General features: G+C 39.8%; 1 protein-coding gene across 1 annotated transcript in view; it reads right to left on the reverse strand.

Annotated features, from left to right (window-relative positions):
* Positions 1–404: 404 nt before the first annotated feature.
* SLC35F1 (solute carrier family 35 member F1) overlaps positions 405–21,424 on the reverse strand; it is a 254,928-nt gene continuing 233,908 nt past the window's right edge. Inside the window, exons 7-8 of the mRNA XM_063310704.1 lie at positions 18,335–18,489; positions 405–2,580 (exon numbers count right to left, since the gene is read on the reverse strand). Coding sequence (XP_063166774.1) covers positions 2,356–2,580; positions 18,335–18,489 — 380 coding nt within the window. The 3' untranslated portion in view covers positions 405–2,355. The remainder of the gene's footprint in view (positions 2,581–18,334; positions 18,490–21,424) is intronic.

The raw sequence follows: 21,424 nt of genomic DNA on the forward strand, positions 1-21,424 counted from the left end.
CCTCTGGAACCATGAATGGATTACTTTCCTTCCCTCGACTACATCACCTAGTACAATTTATCATTTGAACCCTAGTGAATCCCACTGTCTGTACAGTAGTTGCCAACGCAACCAGAAGGGGGAACTGTGTGTGTGTGTGTATGTAAAAGAGAGAGACAGGTGCAGTCACAATGTCAATCTTGGTGGCAAGTATAATAGAGCTCCAATTCCGGAAATAATAAATTATTATTGTTTGAAAGCAGAAATGAACAATGGACAAAGATTCAGAAGGAATATCAATCATGTAAATCCCCCCCAAAAAAATATGGATTAAAGCATAAAGACTCTGAACATACTGAGTTAAGACACTGAAAGTGGAAAGTTAATTTCCTTGTCAGCAAATGGCAAACCTCAGCTGCCCGCAGTATTACAGTACTGTAAAAAATATTTAAAAGGTCACTGTTTGACTACTATAACTATTATGCACATATTTTTAAAAAAGGTTAAAAAGTTTCTTTTCAACCTATTCCTAGAATAGAGATGAGTATCGGTAGCTGTCCATCCATGGCTTCCCAGAACTTCTTCAGAGCTATCTTCCCCAACCTCGGCCCTTTGAGAGGCATTGGAGTGGAACCAGGAGGCCTCAGGGGGACCAGGTTAAGAAAGGCTTCAGAAAATAGGCAATCAGGTAGCTAAGGTAGCTGAATGAACACAATGGCACTAGGGTATAGATTCTGTGTACCTCAACTGGACAAAAGTTGATAGTGTCTATGTACATATGGCCCTACTTTGCTTTTCCCTTGTTGCATTAAGTGCTGATTACCAACAGTGATAGTTTTCTTGCTTCCTATATTTATAATCCCTTTCCACTAGCAGTTGGTGATCACATCCCCATTCATCCTGAAAACACTCAGAGGTGTTCAAGTTTTCACTCAAACACACTAATCAGGCCCTATTGAAAGCCTGCGTCTTTCTCTCCCACTTCTCCAAACCAAAAGAGGAGGTAAGGAGCAGCAGTGGCAGACATTTTTTCAGATGCACAAAATCATATCCTTTCTTGTTGGCTACCTGGAACTTGAATACAAATTTGGCATTAATGTTCCAGAAATTATTTGTCACTGAGGAAGAGTACTCATTCATGGCAGGAATTGGTATGCAGAGTGAATTTTTCTGGCAGGGATTTGGGGACTTGTAGTCAAATCCCAGATCCCCAGTTGGAATCTACCCATTGATTGGAGCATTTGACACTGTCCTGTAGTCCTTTTCCCCAGGTAAAGGTGGGTGTGGGGGGGTTGTTTTTTGTTTTGCCTTGGAAAGAGGGAAGCAAAAGGACTGGTGGGAGCTCTAGGGGCTGAAAAGAACTGAAGATAACCCATCCACAGTCAACTGTTTGAATTCTCATCTGGTATTCAATTCTCATCTCATCTCTTTCCCATCAGCATCACCTGCATTTGAGTTCTTTTTCAAGCCCATCTAGACAAAACTGCACAAAAATATTTCTCAGTATTTTCTGAATGAAAAATGCATGAGTGTAACAGTGGAAAATAATCTACCAGTGTCACTTTGCCTGCTTGGTCAGGAAAATATATATCTTAATGAAGAATTATCTTTCAGAGTTCATCCTATCTGTTAAATATGGTGTACCAAAACAGTCAATCTTTGGGCAAAAGACACTATGAACCAACATTTTAAAAACCATCTCCTAAATCCTTTATGTCTTAGCATCTTGTGACTTGAATGGCATTTCTGCTAAAAATCAGAGCAATTTTAAGTCATCTTAATTCTGTTCAGAGACTTTAATACTGTACTGTTGGTTCAGTATTCCATATGGAAAAGGTTAACAAAGTGACATTGGGAGATACTTGTCCACCAGTTTCCTTGTGATCTCCACCCTCACCCCCCAATCTACTGAGTCTTCTGCATTTCTACAGCAAATTGCAGAAAAGTCTCAGGGTATATTGTAGGGTGGATTTTCAGTTCAGATATGGCACTGGCCAAACCTGTTTGCCTCATCCTTTATAAACTGAGTGTGCCCTCTACTACATACATATTGGTTCCATTCCAATGGAAGTTTGGAGGTAGGCAACCTGTCCTTCAGGAAAGTTCCCCTACCATTTCAGAACTTCTCCTTAAGAAAACCTTAATGAGATTGTCAGATTGAAAAGCACTGCTCTAAGTAAAGGACTGTAAGTTACAGCTCCTAGTCAAGCATTCTTGGAAAGATTTTAATGGTGGTGGTGGTGGTTTTTAACAAGCCTCCCCTATTTGCTACCTTGCAGCTGACTGGAGTAACTGCATCCGGAAAATACCTTTCTCTATGAATGAGACAGAGATAATGGTGATACAAACTCCACCAACAGTGGCAAGGGCCTGAGTTTAGGCAACACGGATGTGAGATTCTTCTTCCGTTTCCTGGCCAAGGCTGGTGTATGTTACTGAAGGTTCTAGCTGCCCAGTGGCTGGCAAGTCTACAACAGGTCCTGAAGGATTTCGGAACTGCTTGTACACCCGTGGGTCTTGGGCAGTGTATGTGGATGTAGAGAAGTACAGCAACAGGCCAATGAGGATTGTGAAGAATGATAGTAGATAAAGTCCTGAAAACTAAATGGAAAGAAGAATAAAATTAGTCAGAAGCACAAATGCAAGAAATCTTTCCTCTATAAAGTTGTTCTGTACCAAATCAAATTAAATTAAAATTCAGTGCCAAAAATAAGTTACTTAAATCAACTGTGTGATTATTTTGTAACAATAAGAGAGCTGGAGTAAGTTAATTAGTTTTTACTGCTTTCAGCCAACAATTACCATTTTCTAAGAAACAAATGTTATGTTCTCAGATAAAACCTTCAGAATTTCAGTTGCAGAAATAAAAATCCATTGGCTAAAACACAAAAGAATCAGAAGAATCACATCATGTTTATGAAAAGATGGTTAGAGTTTCTTGATAAGGAAGTGTTTCAGGTAACTTGAGAGCCAATCATGAAGAGACAGAAAAAAATAAACTCAGCCCAGTTTGATTTTTGTGTATGGGTATGAATAGGTATAATAGAGGCTTTGTAAATTTCTATCAAGAGTGTCTACATAGTGGTGAAACTCTCCACAGTAACATTTACTGTAAACATCCCTAAACACAGTGTAAGGGGGGTTTTTTGAGCTGCAAATAGCAATCAACTATGTCTTTCAAAGTTGTATATTATTTTTTAATGTAGTGCTATAAAAGCTCTACATGCATACATGTAGTGTGTGTGTGTGTGTGTCTTGTCTCATCCATGTATGGTTTATTCCAGTAGCCCACTTTATCATCAGCTTGTCCTGGTGAGAACCTTGTTACTCTGGGCTATGTCTGAGCCAGCATGATTCTCTTAGTTCATGTCATGTTTGAGGTAGGCAGGTGACGCGTTATGGGGTCTTTGCCCAAGGTCTCCTACTGGTAAGTTAGGTACCAGACGGGATTTGAACTCCTGTCTCCCACATCAAAGGGCAGCGCTCTAACCACCACACTATCCAGCTGCTCCTATACACATCCACCCACTCACCCACACCCCTACAGACATACATATAGAGCTGCAAAGAAAATAATGTGTTGCTACCTCCAAGAACAACTAATTAAATATTATAAATGTCAAGATTAAAATGAAAATCAACAGCCTCAAGCTAACAAAGTGGTATTACGGTGTCCACATTGAAAGAAGAAATGAAACTGTTCCAAATTAAGGAGAAATGAGCCTCAGAGTCTCTGAATAATTAAGGCATGACTAAGTGAATAATTCTAAGTATGCAGTTTTCTTGAGAACATATAAATTGCCTTCAAAGGTTCATTTGAGTCAACTTGCCCTTAGAAATGGACAGTAGTCCACCACAAACCTAGTTTTCACTGTGAAAATCAAAATATTATATACTGATTAACTAACACATTTGAAAAAAATGGTAAACCTGCTCAGCAAAAGAAGACCTTTTGAGAAACAATGCAGACTTGGTTTTGGAGAAACTATCTGCCAATGATAGAAAATTACGATGTTCAGACTATTTCATGGAGTCATTGCATATTAACACAAATACAGCTACCTGGAGTTTATCTTTCATTGTTTGATACAGCCACAGGACTTTATGCAAAGCATCAAAACATGTAGACACACACACACGCATCCGCTAGGTTGACAGATGGTTAAATTATCTTAAAATGCACACATCTGCACGCACAAACATCCACTCACACACATCCACATATGCAACACAAGAACCAGCAGAAAGCTCTGCGGACATCTGCACCTGCTGAAGTTTTCAGCAGTTAGACTGTAACTATCTCACTTCAGAAGAGAAGAAACCCTACAGAGGAAAGTTCAAAGCGTGACAGAGAAAGGCTGTCTAGCGGGCAGGCCAGTTATTGTTTTCCTCTTGCAACATCTCACTTTCCCTTCTTGTGGCATCTCACCAGAGACAGCAAAGTAAGCCCAAACATGATACTGCCACCACGTTTCACACATGGGATAAGTTTCTTATGCTGGAACACACAGTTTGCCTTTTGCCGGACATAACAGTTTTCATTCAAGCCAGAAAGTTCTATTTTGGTCTCATCTGTCCACAGAACATTCTTCCAATAGCCTTCTGGCTTATTCACGTGGTCTTTCACAAGCTGTAGATGGGCAGCAATGTTCTTTTTGGAGAGTAGTGGCTTTCTCCTTGCAACCCTGCCATGCCCACCATTGTTGTTCAGTGTTCTCCTGATGGTGGTCTTACGAACCCTGACATTCACCAATGCAAGAGAGGCCTCTAGATCCTTAGGCATTACCCTGGGGTTCTTTGAGACCTCCTCGAGTATCACACACCTTGCTCTTGGTGTGATCTTAGTTAGTCAACCACTCCTGGGGAGGGTAACAACGGTGTTGAATTACCTCCATTTGTACACAATCTGCCTGACAGTGGACTGGTGGAATCCAAACTCTTTGAAAATAGTTCCGTAACCTTTTCCAGCCTGGTGAGGATCAACAACTGTTTTTCAGAGGTCCTCAGAAATCTCCTTTGTTCAAGCCAGGACACACTTCCACATACCTGTGTTGTGAAGATCAGACTTTGATAGTGAATACCCAGAATTCTGTTCTTGAAATAAGGCAGGACCTCCCACACTCACACCTGATTATCATCCCATTGATTGAAATACCTGACTCTAACATCCCCTTCAAACGAACTGCTAATCCTAGAGGTTCACGTACTTTTGCTGCACACAATATGTAGCTTTGGATTATTTTCCTCAGTAAATAAATGAACAAGTATCTAGCTCTAGGACTTGTGTGGAGATCACATCTTAGGTCACATTTATGCAGAAATACTGAAAATTCAAAAGGGTTCACAAACTTTTAAGCAGCACTGTAGTTTACTGCCAGCTTCTGTGTGAATTCTGACATTTTGGTCCTCAAAGAATTGATGTCCCTCTTGCTGTCAGGCTTCCAGAAACTCAGCACAGAAAATGCACCAATATTTTCCTTGAGGTTCAGATGGAAACAGTGCCTTTATAAAATGGTTTTGATGTAAGATCTGTAGCTCACCTTGGAAACCACAGAATTTAAATATAACAGATTGCCTTCCTAATGTTTATATATTTTACTTGGTTGGCAAGGGCTTGTGAGTTCATTTGACAGGTTTATTCAGTGGTGATACTTCTATGTAGATTCAAAGCCAAAGGGATGCAGATTTGTGATGTGACAAGTTTGGACTTGATTAAAAGGAAAACTATTTCCCCTGTAGATTGTCTTGAATATTTTGTATTGTTTTTAAATGTTGTAAGCTGCCCAGAGTCGCTATTGTGATATGGGCGGCCATATAAATCAAATATTTTTTTTTAAAAACGTACATAATGCTAATTCCCTGGATCTATATTTTGATCATGCTTTAGTTCTGCAATAAACAAGCTGCTATTTCCAGAACTTTGCACACTTCTGCATGATGAGATTTTCCTTAAGCACCCATAGTTCAACATCACAAAATCCTGTGTGTGTTCAATTTACTTATATGTAATGCACATCTGTACATGTAAATGAGCATACTTTACAACTTGGTGTAAATGAGCAATACACACAAAACTTATACATGCTCCAATTGTGTACATCAGCCCACGTGAATGGAGTTTTACTTTCTTGGATCTTTTAAAGAAATCAGTAGCAATTCAGGGGGTAAGTGTTAATGTAAAGAGACTTTCTTCTCTTTTTAGTTAGGATGTATTGTTAATTAATGTTAATGGCCTCCACATCCAAGAGGATCTGAGATTACATTTAAGCCATTACAGGTAGTCCTCATTTAACCACCACAACTGGGACCAGCGACTTGGTTGTTAAGCAAAGTGTTGCTAAGTGAAACCGCAACTGTACTTACGATCCTACTTCAGCTTTCCTTTGCTTTACAGACCTGCGAAGGTTGTAAATGCAAGGGTTGGTCACAAAGTTACTTTTTCATCACCATCATAACTATGAACAGTCACTAAATGAGGATTTCCTGTATCTTGTTCAAACTGGTGGGTCACTTCGGATTTGAAGGGGCAAAGATGCTCTGGAGAGTGTGTGAGCGAGCAAACATATAACACCTCTTGGTAACTCTTTGAATCAAACATATTTTTCTGGGGTCATGCTGTAGCTGGGGACAGCAGACATGCAACTCCAGGAAACGATGCAGCTGCTTTAAGGAGTTTCTGACAGGAGCTAAGTGGCCATCCCTGAAGTGTTTCTTCCCCTTCAGAACTGAGGCACTGCAAAGCTTTACAGACTTGGTTTCTGACTGAACAATAGTACAGTCAAGTTCCCTCCTGTGTGGGAGCTGATTTATAGCACTCATCCTGGCTTGCGAGCATTGATTTAAAAGAGAGTCTACCACCACGCTTGTGGGTAGTTAGTAGATAATTGGCCATGCAGGAATACGCTAAAGGGGGGAAAAGGAAGAGAATTAACATTGATTTTATAATTGTGTTCCCTGAGGCTAAAATATTGAATTATTGAATCCTATAGTCACCCACTACTGTCCCAGGCTTTAGACAGCCCTGACCTAAAGAAAGTCAATGCTAATAATTATGAGTCTTTTTTTGTTTGTTTGTGTTTATTGATACTGGGACTGGCGACTCAGAAACGTGTCAAAATAAAGCCTTTCTCCCTCCCCGCGTAGTGTTTTTCTAATATTCCCCTTGTATTCCCTGTATCCACATGCAGAGTTGGCAGGTGCCTGCGTTTGCCTTGGCTTGTGGGTGTTCAATTTTAATAAAGTGTCAGCTGCTGGTAGTAATGAGTGCTGCATTGCTATCTTTGAGGCTGGTGGGGCTCACCATCAGGAGTACAGTAAATGATTCAGCCTGGGCCTTCGGCTTATTCCTTCCCTGTTTTGTTTCACCACAGGCACGTATAGTTGAGCTATCCAGGGATTCTGCTCTTTCTCTCCCCCGTACACATGGGGCTCATTCCCCTTCAGAGGGGGTCAAACGGTTCACAGCTGCAGCTTATTAACTTCCACCTGAGTGTAAAAGTCCCCCAGGAGGAAAGCAGCATGGAGAGCTTTGTCCAAGAGCTTGCTTGCCTCTGCTGTTGCTTTCCATCCAATCTTTTAATTGTAGATGCTGCTCATACCAGCCAATGTCCGCTTTTTATTTTGTTCTTGAGCAGACACTGAAGACAGTAATGAATACTCACACACCCACAAGCTATATAATACGCATAAGGATACATCGTACCATACAAAGGGAAAGAAGCTATGTCTTTGTGGGTGCCTATTTCCATCTCTCTCATCATCTCTATTGTTCCCTCTGTTGTAATCCCTCAAATAAGCTCTGAGTAGCCGGGAGGTTCTAGAACAGGAAGGAAGATGGTGCCAGAGGTCTCAAAGATTGGGATGAATAAAGGGAATGCCAGATCTCGTGCGCTGTTTGCTGTATGGTGCGACCAATTCCACTCAGGGTATGTCTTGTTGGGAAAAGCAAACCGGCTTCATATTATGTCTTTTTCCTTTCTTGAAAAAACATCCTTTTTCTTCCCCAAATCAATAGAACTCAGAGCAGGTCATCTTTAGCATTTGGCACTGATAAGGCTAAAATTCATTTAATTTTAAAACCATTCTTTAGCCATAGAAACCATAAAGGTTTAGGCATGACATGAGGTTGGCTTGAACGTTTCTTTTTCATTTTAAAGGCTGGGTGATGTGGTTTAAAGTCCTAAATTGTATTAACAACAATTAATACCATTGCATATTCCAATATTTCTGGGTTTAAAAACGGGATGAAGAATCCATTACCTTTTACTAGGGCTGATGAGCTCAAGAGGCTATTTCACATTGCTAAATGGTCAGGTCATTAATTTTAGCTACTTGAGTATGTGAAAATGCCATGGGGTCACAGGAGAGAGAGGGGGAAAGAAAGAGAACGAACGTCTGTTGGACAGTGGCTGTAGGCAGGCAGCTAGTCAGGCAGAGAAATTTCAGATGGTTTCCACATCTCATTGGCCATTAAAATCACTAACAGTCCAAAGGAAGCCTTTCCTAATCTTGCGACCTCTATAGCCCAAGTTGGCTGTGCTGGCCAGGAAATAAGGCTGTGCAGCACTACAAAGGGAAAGGTGTTTTGGACTGTGTGGGGCCCACCTTAGCACCTGTTGGATGCAATGTGAGCCTCCCTGCAAACTCTGAAGCACCTATTTGCCCTCAAGATCAAAAGTGCAGCACAGCCTTTCAAGCTATTTATCAGCACCAGGTTAGGGAAAGCTGTTTTAGGCATCAGAAAGATATCAATTTTCCTAGGTTTTAATCTCAGCCATATTCACAATATATTGTCATATTTAAAAAGGAGACGGGTTCTTTTTGGTTTTGAATTTGCTATATTTTAGATTTATGGAGTGAGGGTTTTTTTTTTAGATTGGTTCAATTGTGTCCAAGTCTTGGAAACTGCCTAGACAAGTCCCTGCAATTTTCTTGGCAAGATTTTTGGAAGTGGTTTGCCATTGCCTTCTTTCTAGGGTTGTGAGGGTGTGACTGGCCCAGGGTCACCCAGTTGGCTTTGTGCCTAAAGCAGGACTAGAATTCACAGTCTCCCGGTTTCTAGCCTGATGCCTTAAACACTACACCACTCTGCCTCTGTCTGGAGTGAGTATGTGATTTAAAAGTAGTTTGATAACAAAGATAACAAGGAAGTAACTGTATTCATATTATACATTCATATCTCACTAAATAATGGCAAATAAATGGCTTGAATAATGTAATAAATATTATCTGCAATATCTCAACATGACAAGTCTCCCCCCACCCCCATTGAATTGCCATTAACTCTGTTAAGCCTTCTGCATGGTGTAAGGGCTTTTTTTCCAATTTGTTACAATGCTAATTTTTGTGGCTGTTATAAGAAGGCTAGTACCGTGGAAATCACTATGTCTCCATGATATGGCAAATAACAGGACAAGGTCTTTATACCACAATACTCATGTTTCTTTAATTGCTCTTAGTACTTATTTTCCAAACTGCAGAAACAACAGAATCTTGCTATTTACAGCTGTAGGAATCTGTCTCCAGATGCATGGTAATCTCCTGTTATATGAAAACAGAATCCTCAAGCAATTTTCCCTGTTACCAGTTTTGTGAACCATTGAATGCATTCTCATTTATTAATCCATATTATCTTATCCTGCCTTCTATTTTCCTTGCTTTCTCAGGGCCAGTAATTTTATTCATTGTGGCACTCTAAAACGTAACTCTATGAATCTGGGATGGATTCCCAAATGCCATACCACAGACAGCATGGGTGGGTATCAAATTCAGTTATCTGTTTGCTGCTTCTCATTTACAAAACTGACTCTTGATGATTCCTTCACTTCCAGCTGGGAAATACAATAATTTGGCCTCCCAGCCTGAGCTAAAGGAACATCTTCAGTTATCATTTCTGAAAACATTTTATTAATGAGTTAAATAAATTTCCACTATCTTGAATGCTAATAATTCTAAAAAGTGAGCAACAGCAATAATCAAAGAAGAAACAGGGATGTATCCAAGATGGTTCTGCCTTAGTAGAAAGGCTTCTGCTTGTGCAGATAAAAAAATGAATACATCCTCGAGTTGAGTGACTGCCTTCTGCTAGTTTTCTTGGTGGTGTTATGAACTGGTTTGGCATCATATTCTTCCAGGATGTTTTCTGGACTTCTTGGCAGGATGCTCAAAATTCACCAGTCTTCCCTATCCACAACTCCTCTCCAGACCGTCTCCCTCCTCTCTATTGTAGAGAGTTGACCTTCAGAAGCAGATTTTCCAATCAAGAGGAGAGTACAAGTGGATCGGGGGACTGATGAAAATGGAACATTCTGAGGTGCTTTTCAATTAATTAATAAGCTAAACCAGTGCTTCTGAACCTTGGCAATTTAAAAAGGTGTGGACTTCAGCTCCCAGAATTCCCCAGTCAGCATGGGGAATGAGCTAAACATTCCCAGATCTTTCAGTCATTCCTTACAAGGCTTTGTTTCCAGACCTTTCACCAACTTCACCAACTGGTAGTCCTCTTCTGAGAGGTAGTCCTCACCTGTCATTGTCTTTTTTGAACTTTGGTACCCAGAACTGGAAACAATATTCCAAAGGGAGTCTGTCCACAGAAGAGTTGAATGGATCAATTACTTCCCATGATCTGGACTCTGTGCTCCTCTTAATGAATGACTACTTTATTAAAGCAAAAGTCTTATTCAAGCTTGGGAAGATCACCATGAAAGAATTCTGTAAGATAAGAAAGCTCACCATACAGTATGTTATCTTGGATCATATGTGTTGAGTTCTATCATGTGGAGGGAATGTAATAGAGCCCTGCTAGATGCAGCTTAGCTTGGATCCTCCATACAAAGCCACAACAACATAGAATTGACCAAATGGGGGGACCAGAGTTTCTATAAGATTGAAGAGAGAAAAGCAAACACCTTGGAGATTTATTTTAAAATGTATTCATTTATCCTTCCCTCTGATGACAATTAGTCCTTTCTGTAAAAGGTAAGAGAGAAAAACTGATCTTTCAGACAGCAGCGACCAACAACTTGCTGCACTGTATACCTAAGGAGTTTTGTAATTCAGAGGTAGAGACCTGTTTTCTATACCAGATCCAGTTTAGTCCTTGACACTGACAGTTCAAAGAGTGAAATAGCAGGAGATGCAAAACACTTCTGAGATCTTGAAACGGGGCTGCCAATCACAGCAGACAGTACTGGGCTATATGGAGCAATAGTCTAACTCTGTATAAGACTAATTGCTTTGTTTCCTTTGCCTGGTATTTCTTATTTTTCTCTTCAATGATCTGTTTGCACAAAATCCAATGAAAGCATTTGTCTAAATGTACATGAGCACTGAACAAAGGCCTTGAAAATAAAACTCCTAAAAGTGCCTGAACTGCATTTTTTTCATTCTCTGGGGCATCTTTCTCATGTTTTTCTACATCAGAGAAAAAAATTGCAACTGCAGCTGTTTCATAAATTATCTATTGATTACCAAAAGTAAAGTCTATGTTACAGACAATGATAAATCTCTATGATTTATGCATGCAATGCTGCAGTGTCAAAAAGCAGAATCCACTGACATTGTTAATTCATGCTTATCTTTTCCTGTGAAGAAAAGAACAACACAATTTATCTGAAAAAACAGCTTGGAGGCAACATAGCAGACAATTATACCATTAGTATATACTACCTACATAAAATTCATATAATAATTTAAATAAAAACAAAAATATAAAGTTGTATCTATATCTAAAAATACATAGAGGGATGGGCAATCATTTTTGTGGCCTCCAAGGACCATGGAAAGAGTGGTCCTTAAGCAGTCATGTCACCATAGGAAGGGAGGACCAACATGTCCTCACTGTTTTGGAAGCTGAAATATGAATAAGCTGCACTAAGCTTAGTTTAACCTACTTCTATTAGCCTTTGAGAAAATGAGACAAGTTGCACCATCACCCAGCACAGTAATCTTGGGTGGTTGAAAAGGTCAAAAAGTATAGAGATGGTATAAAGAATGTAGGATTCCATTCTTGCTCTACCGTTATTCAGTTTTTCCTATGTACCTGAAGATCTTCATCAAAATCACCAGAAGATCTGAGTGAATGACATCTACTCATGCAAAAATAGCTGTCAGACCAGATTAGCCATATTAGTATAGGGAAAGATTCACAAGGATCAAGTTATTAATTCACTAAGGGAATTCAGGCATACACAGCTTCAGTCCATTAGGAGGGTAGATGGGGTCTGTTAAGAGAGAAACTAAGCAACATTCACCATCCATGTAATTTTTCTAGAAAATTAATATTTCTGAAATTTCTTAAGCATTAACAATTAGAAATGAAAAACGAAATGCTTGAGATGAATACTTCCTTTCTTGCATTCAATGGCAGCCTAATGATACAGTGCAGTTTTGACTAAATACGGCAATTATAAATTATTCTACAATTCACAGGTTCATGATTTATGAATAGTAAATTGAAATCCGCTGACATTTTACCCACCACCTTTTGGAGTTTTTAGATTACTACACTGTCTTCAAAATGATATTGTATGACAGCTTTAGCTGCTGTTTCACAAAGCAAAGCTATTTTAAAAAGGACTCTGCTGAAAAATCCATCAAATGTCCTTGTCTTGAAAATTATTTTCTTCAACACTTAATTGGATCCTTGGAAGTCTGATTGATTCTCTATTATTTTGACGATTAAAAGCATTCAAAACTTTGTTTGCATTTATACTTAAACATGTGTATATGCAGCACTGCTTCATAGACATGATGAATAGTGTGGCAAATATGATTCAAAACTATGCGGTAAATGTTATCTTGAAAATATTTTGAAGTTGTAAGGGCAAGAAAGATCTAGAAAATAAGTTAATGTGAATAGTCACATGCCTGATCCTCTCACGGATGAATTCCATGTAATTTTGGCAACAAATCCAAAGCTGCTTCAGATATTCTACTGTATATTATTGAATGGACTTGGCCTCTAGACAAACATTAATCGTAACATGCATAGGAAGAATAGGCGGTATCTGACTCTTGTACTGTTGTTGAATTTTGCATCACGGTCTGGTTTCTCATGGTGTCTAGAGCGAAAGCTCTTGCATGGGTTCTATCCTAGTTGAACACCAGTTAGTCAAAAGCATCAGCCCAGCCATTCCACAACTCTTTATTGTCTGAGCAAAGGTCAAAATGGCAGCTGCTTTCATTCCATGTATGAAAGATGATTATAGCAATCATTGAACCTCACTCCAGCAGTGGTGACCCAAGATTTCCACATGTAACACCTTTGTTGCGTGAGCTGCACTGGGTCCCAGTTTGCTTCCGGGTCCAATTCAAGGTGTTGGTCATCACTTTTAAAGCTCTACATGGCATGGGGCCAGGATATCTGAGGGACCGTCTCACCCCTATTGACCCGCCCCATCTGGTCATGCAGGGAGGGCATGTTACGGACCCCATCCATAAAAGAATTCCATCTAACGGGGTCTCGGAAGCGTCCCTTCTCTGCTGTAGCTCCCGCCCTTTGGAACATCCTTCCCCCAGAGGTCAGACAGGCCCCCTCACTCCTGGACTTTCGCAAAAGATTAAAGACCTGGTTTTGTCAGCGGGCTTGGAATGGGAGGGGGAATAATTACACCTGGGGATGGCTAGTATCGTAAAGTGATTCTGAGGGCCTATTACACTCAAGGACTGATTAAGGTCTTTTCGCCATGTAGATTTTATTGTATTTGTATTTTTACTGTATTTTGTATTGTAATGGTTTGAATTTTAATCCTGTTTTATTGTAAGCCGTCCAGAGTCCCCCTGTAGGGGAGAGATGGGCGGTGAATAAATTTATAAAATAAATAAATAAAATAAATAAATGTCGTGCTCTGCACCTGAAGTTGCCAAGCTATTAAGAAGTACAGGGCAGGCTGCATAGAGGAAAGCACTGGCCTTCAGCCTCTTATTACTGCTTTCCATCTTTTGCCTCAGGCAAATGCCACTGTTTGCCCAGTGCTTGTTATGTTTGTTAGAACAACCAACATAGAAAATAATAAGACAAACCCAGTAGGCAGATAGGTTTTACTGGTACCTTGCAGATTACATTGGGAGTAGAAAGCCACTCTCATGCACCCATAGCTGGTTGCTTTTATCTACTCATTACTTTTTACTCACAGGTAATACATTACAATGCCTAATAGCACTGTCTTCATATAACCATGTGAATGAAAGCCAAACTACACATATGATACTATTTCTCTACTATCTTGAACAGCATCTTGCAATTCCTACTGTTATGGTCTACTCTGAAACCTTTGAGTCAGAGGCTGAAGGGCCTGACCCAACAAGCTATCACCTAGGGAGCTGGCAGAGACTCAATCAGCCAAACAAATGAATGAGGCAGACCAGGGAGACAATGAGCAGGCAGTTTTAGATTCTGGCAGAGCACCAAGACCCAGGATGCGCCAGCAACTTTGAAGGACAGAGCAACTATGAGCTGCTTGGTTACAGAGGAAGCAAGGACAAGGTCCCTGATTGAGTTGTACTTACAGCTGGGGCTACTTAGGAACAGCTGCTACAACCTTGCTCACCTTTGGAAACAACCCTACAACATTGGGCCCATGTTCCTGTATCCTTGCTCTGCTCTTGGACTGTGTTCTTTATGACTTGGGGCAGCTTGTGGAACTGTAGCCTGACACAGACCATTCTTTTTCTCTGCCATTGCCTTGCCTCATCTTCCTGGAGCTGTATGCCATTGGCTGCCTACTTCTATCCCTGCATCTTGTCTCTTATATCTACAACTCCAGGCTGGACTTTGTGGACTTTTAGCTCTGGATCCTTGAAGTCTTGGTTTCAACCTACATTGGCACTGCCAGCACTATGCTCTGGCTGCCAGACAAGAAACCAGGCATTCTACCTGCCTTCTTAGTCATCTGAATTACAATTCCATCTTCTCTCCTCATTGAAAGAAAGGAAGAATGATCAAACTAGAGGGTTTGCAATTAAAATAACTGACTTTTGCCTGAACTAGAAGTTCTGCATAATAACACTAGAGAGACCATTTTAATTGGATAAGAAAGGCAGACATCATGAAAGCAGGTTGTGATAGTAGGTGTGGAATGAAGTATGAGATGTGAGAGACCGTGGGAGAAACAGAAGGAAGTACTTCTACCAGATCTGAGCTGCAAAGATCTGGGCAAGCACAAAATGAAAGCAAGGTATGAGTGTGCTCCCTATCTCTTTGTTGCCATCTAGTGGTCATCAAGATTTGGGGGTGGACCACTACAGGGAAGTTCATTAGTACCTCCTATATCAGTGTTTCTCAACCGTGGCAAATTGAAGATGTGTGGACTTCAACTCCCAGAGGAAGGCTGGCTGAGGAACTCTGGGAGTTGAAGTTCACACATCTTCAGTTTGCCATGGTTGAGAAACACTGTCCTATATGGTCCAGAAAAACAATGAAGGTGTAAGCTTAAGAAAGCATATTCTAACTCTTTCAGTTCTCAGGGACAGGAAAAGGCTCTGAACTATCTAGATTATCATTCTTCAGGGAAACCCTGAAAAGTGGCAAAGAATGACTCTTTAGGACTTCTGTACTAGGAGTGTAATACTTAACTACTTCCGATGAAGTATGAATTCTGCTTTGGTAAGAGTATTTCTGATGGTAGTGTGAACAAAAACCATGAATAAACTGCTAGATGATATTATCTGTTGTGGCTTTGCTATGTGAAAAAAGATTAATAGACTGTGCTTGGCCATTGTAAATGTGCTAGCAAGATCAATTACTAATTATTGAGAGTTATCGTTACATGCAATTTTATAAGACCAAATTCATTCTGAGTTTTTTTTTAAAGGGAATTTACTTTCTTAATGCATAACTCCTAAGTCATTATAGTTTAATAAAAATACGAATGCAATTCCCCACGTTATAAATAACCTACTCAATAATTCATGAGTCGTAATGCCATATTTCTCACTTCTTTGCATTCATCATCTCTGCACCACCATAGCCTATGGCACTAATAAGTGCAGGGCACATCATTAATCTTGAAAAGTTCAGCTCTAATGGTAAGTTAAAATGATTCAATCCCTCTGAACACTAAAATGCTTTTCCAGTTAGTTGCCAAAGCTCAATAAAGGTAGTTCCCTACATTTTCTTTGATTTACATGTTCTTTGCTATAGGTCAAATGAGAGAGACAGCAAAGCCCAGCAGCTCCTTGAAAGCATTATCACATTTTGGAAGGAATATTAAAATGCTGAGATTCTAATTAAGCATAAAGCCACTTGCTTCCCCCTGGAGAGAGGCTTTTGTCCATTGGTCAATGATTACAAAAGGAAAGGGATGATGCAGCTGAGGAGAAAAGCAGCTGGGCTGAAACCAGTGCAGGTGGAAAACATGCAGAGTAAATCATCCTCAGCATGATAATTAACACAAGCACTTTAATATTAATGCTTTATGCCTACAGTGATCAGGGATATTTTTACTCCTTGTATAAGAACAAAGTTAGGGATTAGACCACCACAGGAAACTGAAGGCATCTGCTAGTTACAAGTTGAAAATATCATGTTAAGTTACTCGCAATCCACAACATCTGGGTTATTCAATTCAAAATTGGAACTCTGTTTTGTCCAGCTGTGGAAATCTCAAAGTGCCCTTATACAACATAATGGCTTCTTTTCCTTGGCTATACATAAGAGTTAATCTGAACAAGCAGGATGTTTAAACATTGAATTTGAAAACCTGGCTTATGTTGATCATATTTTGATGTTATATTTGATCTTACGTTAATCAGAATCATCAGGATAATTTCCCATGTTTCCATGCTCTTTGCTTGCTCTCACACCGGTAGAGTTTATACATCATGATAAGCCACAATCCAACAATTCTTGAGTTTCCACAAACAACCATATTGGTGCACCTTGCTTGACCCTCTGGGTTGAGTGCTCCTTCCAGGATGAGTGATACACAAATCAGAGAATCTGCTTTCCTGGTATATTCATCATGACCTGAAAACCACCATTTTTATTTGTATCCTTTTAACAAACCAGTCAGAAGTCCTTATTTGTTCTTGCTTATGTCAAGAGTGTGTTCTTGTTTTTGTTACAGTGCAGTAATCTTGGTTTGTAAATCAAAATGAAGATGTGCAACCCTGCAGCAGCTTATTTAGTTAAATTATTTATTTTCTAGAGTTGGCAAGTTCTTTAGACATTTCTTTACGTATGCAAATTTTTTTTTTAAATTAGAAAATGAGAGAAACTTGTGAGATGTTAGAAACTCACATTTCAAACTGTATGGTATTTTAATATGCCTGGGACACCATTTAGAAGCCCTGTGAGTTATATGGAGTCCTGTGAACATTGCAGTATCAACCCTTAACTTATTTGTCTCCTACCTTTCAACACAGCATATGCAGTATCCTCTCCAATTTTTCCCTCGCGATAACAAAACCATGAATTAGAATGTGCTGAGAAATAGCAACCAGCCCCAAATAATCCTTTGAGCTTTTCTGCAATGCAGCCTTTTAATCAGTCTTTGCAATCCTAGTCTAAACTTCTAGCCATTATATAGCACTAATGTCTGCTGATACACACTGTAAGGCAAGATCCCTTGGAAAATCTAGCTTATAGTAGCATGCAAACATGGCTGGCTCTCCAATTTTATACATAATAAATCATATGTAATTCCAGAATTCTGAATTTCATAATTTTCAGTGGAAATGTTGTATGATTTTATTGATGCATTAAGAAGTTTCATTAAAGATACAGCTGTTTTAAAGAGGTAGTGCACTTACTTGCATTCTGCAGCACCTCTTTGAACCCATTCAGTTGTCATCTGCTAAATCTGGCAATGAAATGTTACTTGTGGCAGTATCCCACTCCTTATTCTAACCATGATTAGTTAAAATAATTTACATGACCAATTCTTCAAGGAAAAAGATACTTCAGCCATGAGGAAAACTGGCATTGAAATAAACATTAAAAAAAATGGAAAAAGGTATTACAATTGTGGGTGTATTTCTGTTTGGTCAAAATTGTTATTTTTGCCTTTAAAATGAAAGATTGGAAATATTTAGCCCAGGACTATTTTTGCCCCTAGATTCTCATTTAGGAGTCTTGGGATTATGTAAGACTTCTCAGAAGCTCCCTCTAGCAGTTGCACAGAGCTTGCACAGCTGTGGGTAACAACTCAACTCTGACAAGAGGGCAGGGAACACTGGCAAAAGAATCAACAGGTAGAAGAGGAATGCTGTATGGTGGCTGTCTCAGCACCATTCAGAACAAACAAGTTGGACTGAAAACCATGTGAACTTTGAAGATGCTATCACTGTTAATGCAATATCAAACTGTTAGTAAGACAGTGGCCGATTACTCAAACAGTCAGATCAGTCCACTTACCTTGTAGTAGAAGAGAAAGAATCCACAGAAAAGGCTGTACAAATCTGCTGTAAGAAGGGAGAGGTTGACTGCTGTAGCGCTCGTCTTCTTAATGACCACAGGCATGAAGCTATAGAGGCCAAACATGCAGGCACTAAAGCCAACATACAGTAATCCTGTAGGTAGGTAGGAAGGAAGAAAGATAAATGATAACCAGTCAGTACTGTCTTGCACACCCTTTCCTAAAGGCAACTTTTCTGCTGAGAGAAAGAAACCTTTGAAGATTTCTAACTACCTAAGGTGTGTGAGGTGGGAGGGAAGATGGCCTTATCTATTTGTGACCTGAGGCAGCAATGTCAGGCAAGACATAATCCAGGAAAAAATAAATTTTACCTTCACATATGTACTTGCAGGGATAGAATAAAAAAGGTGAGATGGTCTAGTGGCAATGCAGAAGACCTTTGTTTTTTAAGGAGTTTAAGAGACATCTTTTAATTTCTCCTTCATATTAAGAAGATTAGAGTTCATCCTGAGCTATGTTTAACCTGCTTGTTTTTCACTCTTGCTCGAAGAGAGTGGGGGGAATCTTCTCACAGTTGTGGGAAGACCTCAAGATTGTTTAGGGTAACACTGGCTTATCAGTATAGTTCCCAGACATTCCAGGCTTTTATTAGTTCACATGATAAGCAGATGCACTGTCTAGTCAAGGCTAGGTCCTGTAGTCTCGGTACCATGGAAACAGGGTCATGAGGTTTTAGTTCCAGACTTTGATAAAAAACCTTAAGATTGCCTCTTGAGGTTTGAGCTTGGGCACACACCTAGCGCTGGGTGCTGTGCAAGTTGGCGTGGGGTCTCTCTGCTGTCATTTACTGGGGCTCCTGATGGCTGAAGGGAGATTGGTTATCATCTGGCTTGGTATGCTTTCTTGTGTTTCTGTTTAATCTGCCTGCCACAGTTACACAATAAAGCTTGAAGTCTCCTTACTTACTGGTGTGATCATTGTCTCTGGATCTAAAAGAACCAATTGTCTGGGCACCTGATCACTGCCTGGACACTTGGCAAAACAGATGGTGGCCATGACTAAAGTCCTGGGGTGAGGTTTTAACTGCATGGCACAGTTCCCATCCCACTGACTTTTCTGACAACCACCACCCCATGCTCCAGCAGATGCTCCTGTGTATTTGGCTATGAAGAACTGCTGACTTGAAAACTTACAAGAATGTCATTCTTGGCCCTTGGTTTGATAGCTTTAACCTTCCAGTTTTTGCAATCACTGTCCGCAGTTCTAACACTCTGTCCTCATCCTCCCTAACTTGTATATTCTTGAAATCAGCAAATACGCAACTGTATTTGTACAATGTTGCAACAAGAATGATAACAGTAAAGTAATAATATATACTAGATTCACACAAATAGCAGTATTTCCAATTTTAGAAATAAATGCAAACAACAGAAATCCAGAAGCAATGCAATACAATTATATGCAAGAATTAGCAACAAAACAGAGATCTATGAGAGGCAACGTCTCCCAACTCCTCTAGACGGTATCTGTATAACTAGGCAAATTCCCAATGACTAGGCAAATTCCCCATTCCTTCACTCTGTGATTTATCTCACAATCTCATATCATTTTTCCTGAAGACTTCTCAAGAACAAATATATTATAAATTTACTAAGGCAATATAATTACTTTCAGTAACTTGGACACCTTTTTTCCTCAAGAACTACTTTCCTTTTAGTTTAGGCATTAAGCTACTGGTGGGACTGATGGATGCTATTCAAGCCCAGTCTGGAAAGCGTTAAAATGCAGTCATTCATTTTCCAGCAAGCAGTACATATTCAGCACTTACGGTACCCTGGGGAGTGGAGTGGGCGTGGGGAGATAAACTCCCGCTTCTCACAATACTCCATTACTTCTTAGCTTCAAAGAAAGCCATTGAGCTATTGCAAAGGTGAGACTGGATTGTTTGCGATGGAAAAAGGTGAGAGGCTAGCAAAGCTGAGTAGAGAAGGTTGTTTCTTATGGAATTCTGAGTCTAAGGCCAAGGGAGGACATCTTGGCAAACTAGATGCAAAGCCCTCACGGGCCAGAAATTGATCTGTTGCCTGTGCATCACCCGCTCTTTAGGGTATAAACAGCAAATGTGTAGCCTTCTTCCTCTTGCTGGTAGAAGCAAGAAAAATTTACCAAACATTGTCTGGATTCAGATATCATACTAAGTAATGACCTGCTTGCAGCTGAATCCTGTTCTCTGCAATGGGAAAATTATTTACTCCCTGCAATGCCCCCTCTCCACATTTTTTTCCAATTCTTGTACCGGGTGTAAAAGATTATCTTTAAAAAATCTCAAGGGGTGGTGGTGGGGAGAAACAGAAGTCACTTTATTTTGTATGAGGTAGCCCAGTAGGGAGTTGTTCTCTGTCTACTCTTCATTTTATTTTATATTTTCTTGTTTTAACTTAAAAGCACACCCTGGACTATTCTTTTAATCAAGAAAGAGAAAGAATGACCGGCAGACAGACCCCATCTAGCTAACTCTTGGAATGTAAGGCAAGCTCTCCCTTGCCCATCCCACTAATAAATGTGAAAAAAGCCACATTCCTTTCAATTTCTGTTTGCTTTGCTTCACATTTGCCCCTTCTTCATAAGCAAGGTGAATTAAATGGGAGTGGACCACTTAACCATTACTTGTTGAACAAAGCAATGAAGTTAAACTATAAACTATGGTTTATAATCAACCACAGCTGGCTTATATATTACACAAAGCTATTACTGCTTTCCACAGTAATGTGCAAATCCAAAAATATTTCATTGTTCTCTGATGGGAATACAAATTTAACTAGTTGCCCTTTGCCCAGCTCAAGGCAAAAACCTCTCAGTCATGTGATTTCCACATGACATTAAACCATAAACTATGGTTTATGCTGGGTTCATACAACATGCTAAGCAAGCGTGCTTGATGAATCCACCCAGTATTTGCCAACTTTTCAACTTATGCTTAATTCATTATAGGCTGCAAAAAAGTTAAGTTCCCAACATGTTGTTCTCAGGCCTATATGGAGCTCAACAAGGATGTTATTACCACTATCTTTTCAGCAATGCCTATAATC

Source organism: Candoia aspera, chromosome 1, assembly GCF_035149785.1.
Source record: "Candoia aspera isolate rCanAsp1 chromosome 1, rCanAsp1.hap2, whole genome shotgun sequence".
In the NCBI taxonomy this organism is placed as follows: Eukaryota; Metazoa; Chordata; class Lepidosauria; order Squamata; family Boidae; genus Candoia; species Candoia aspera.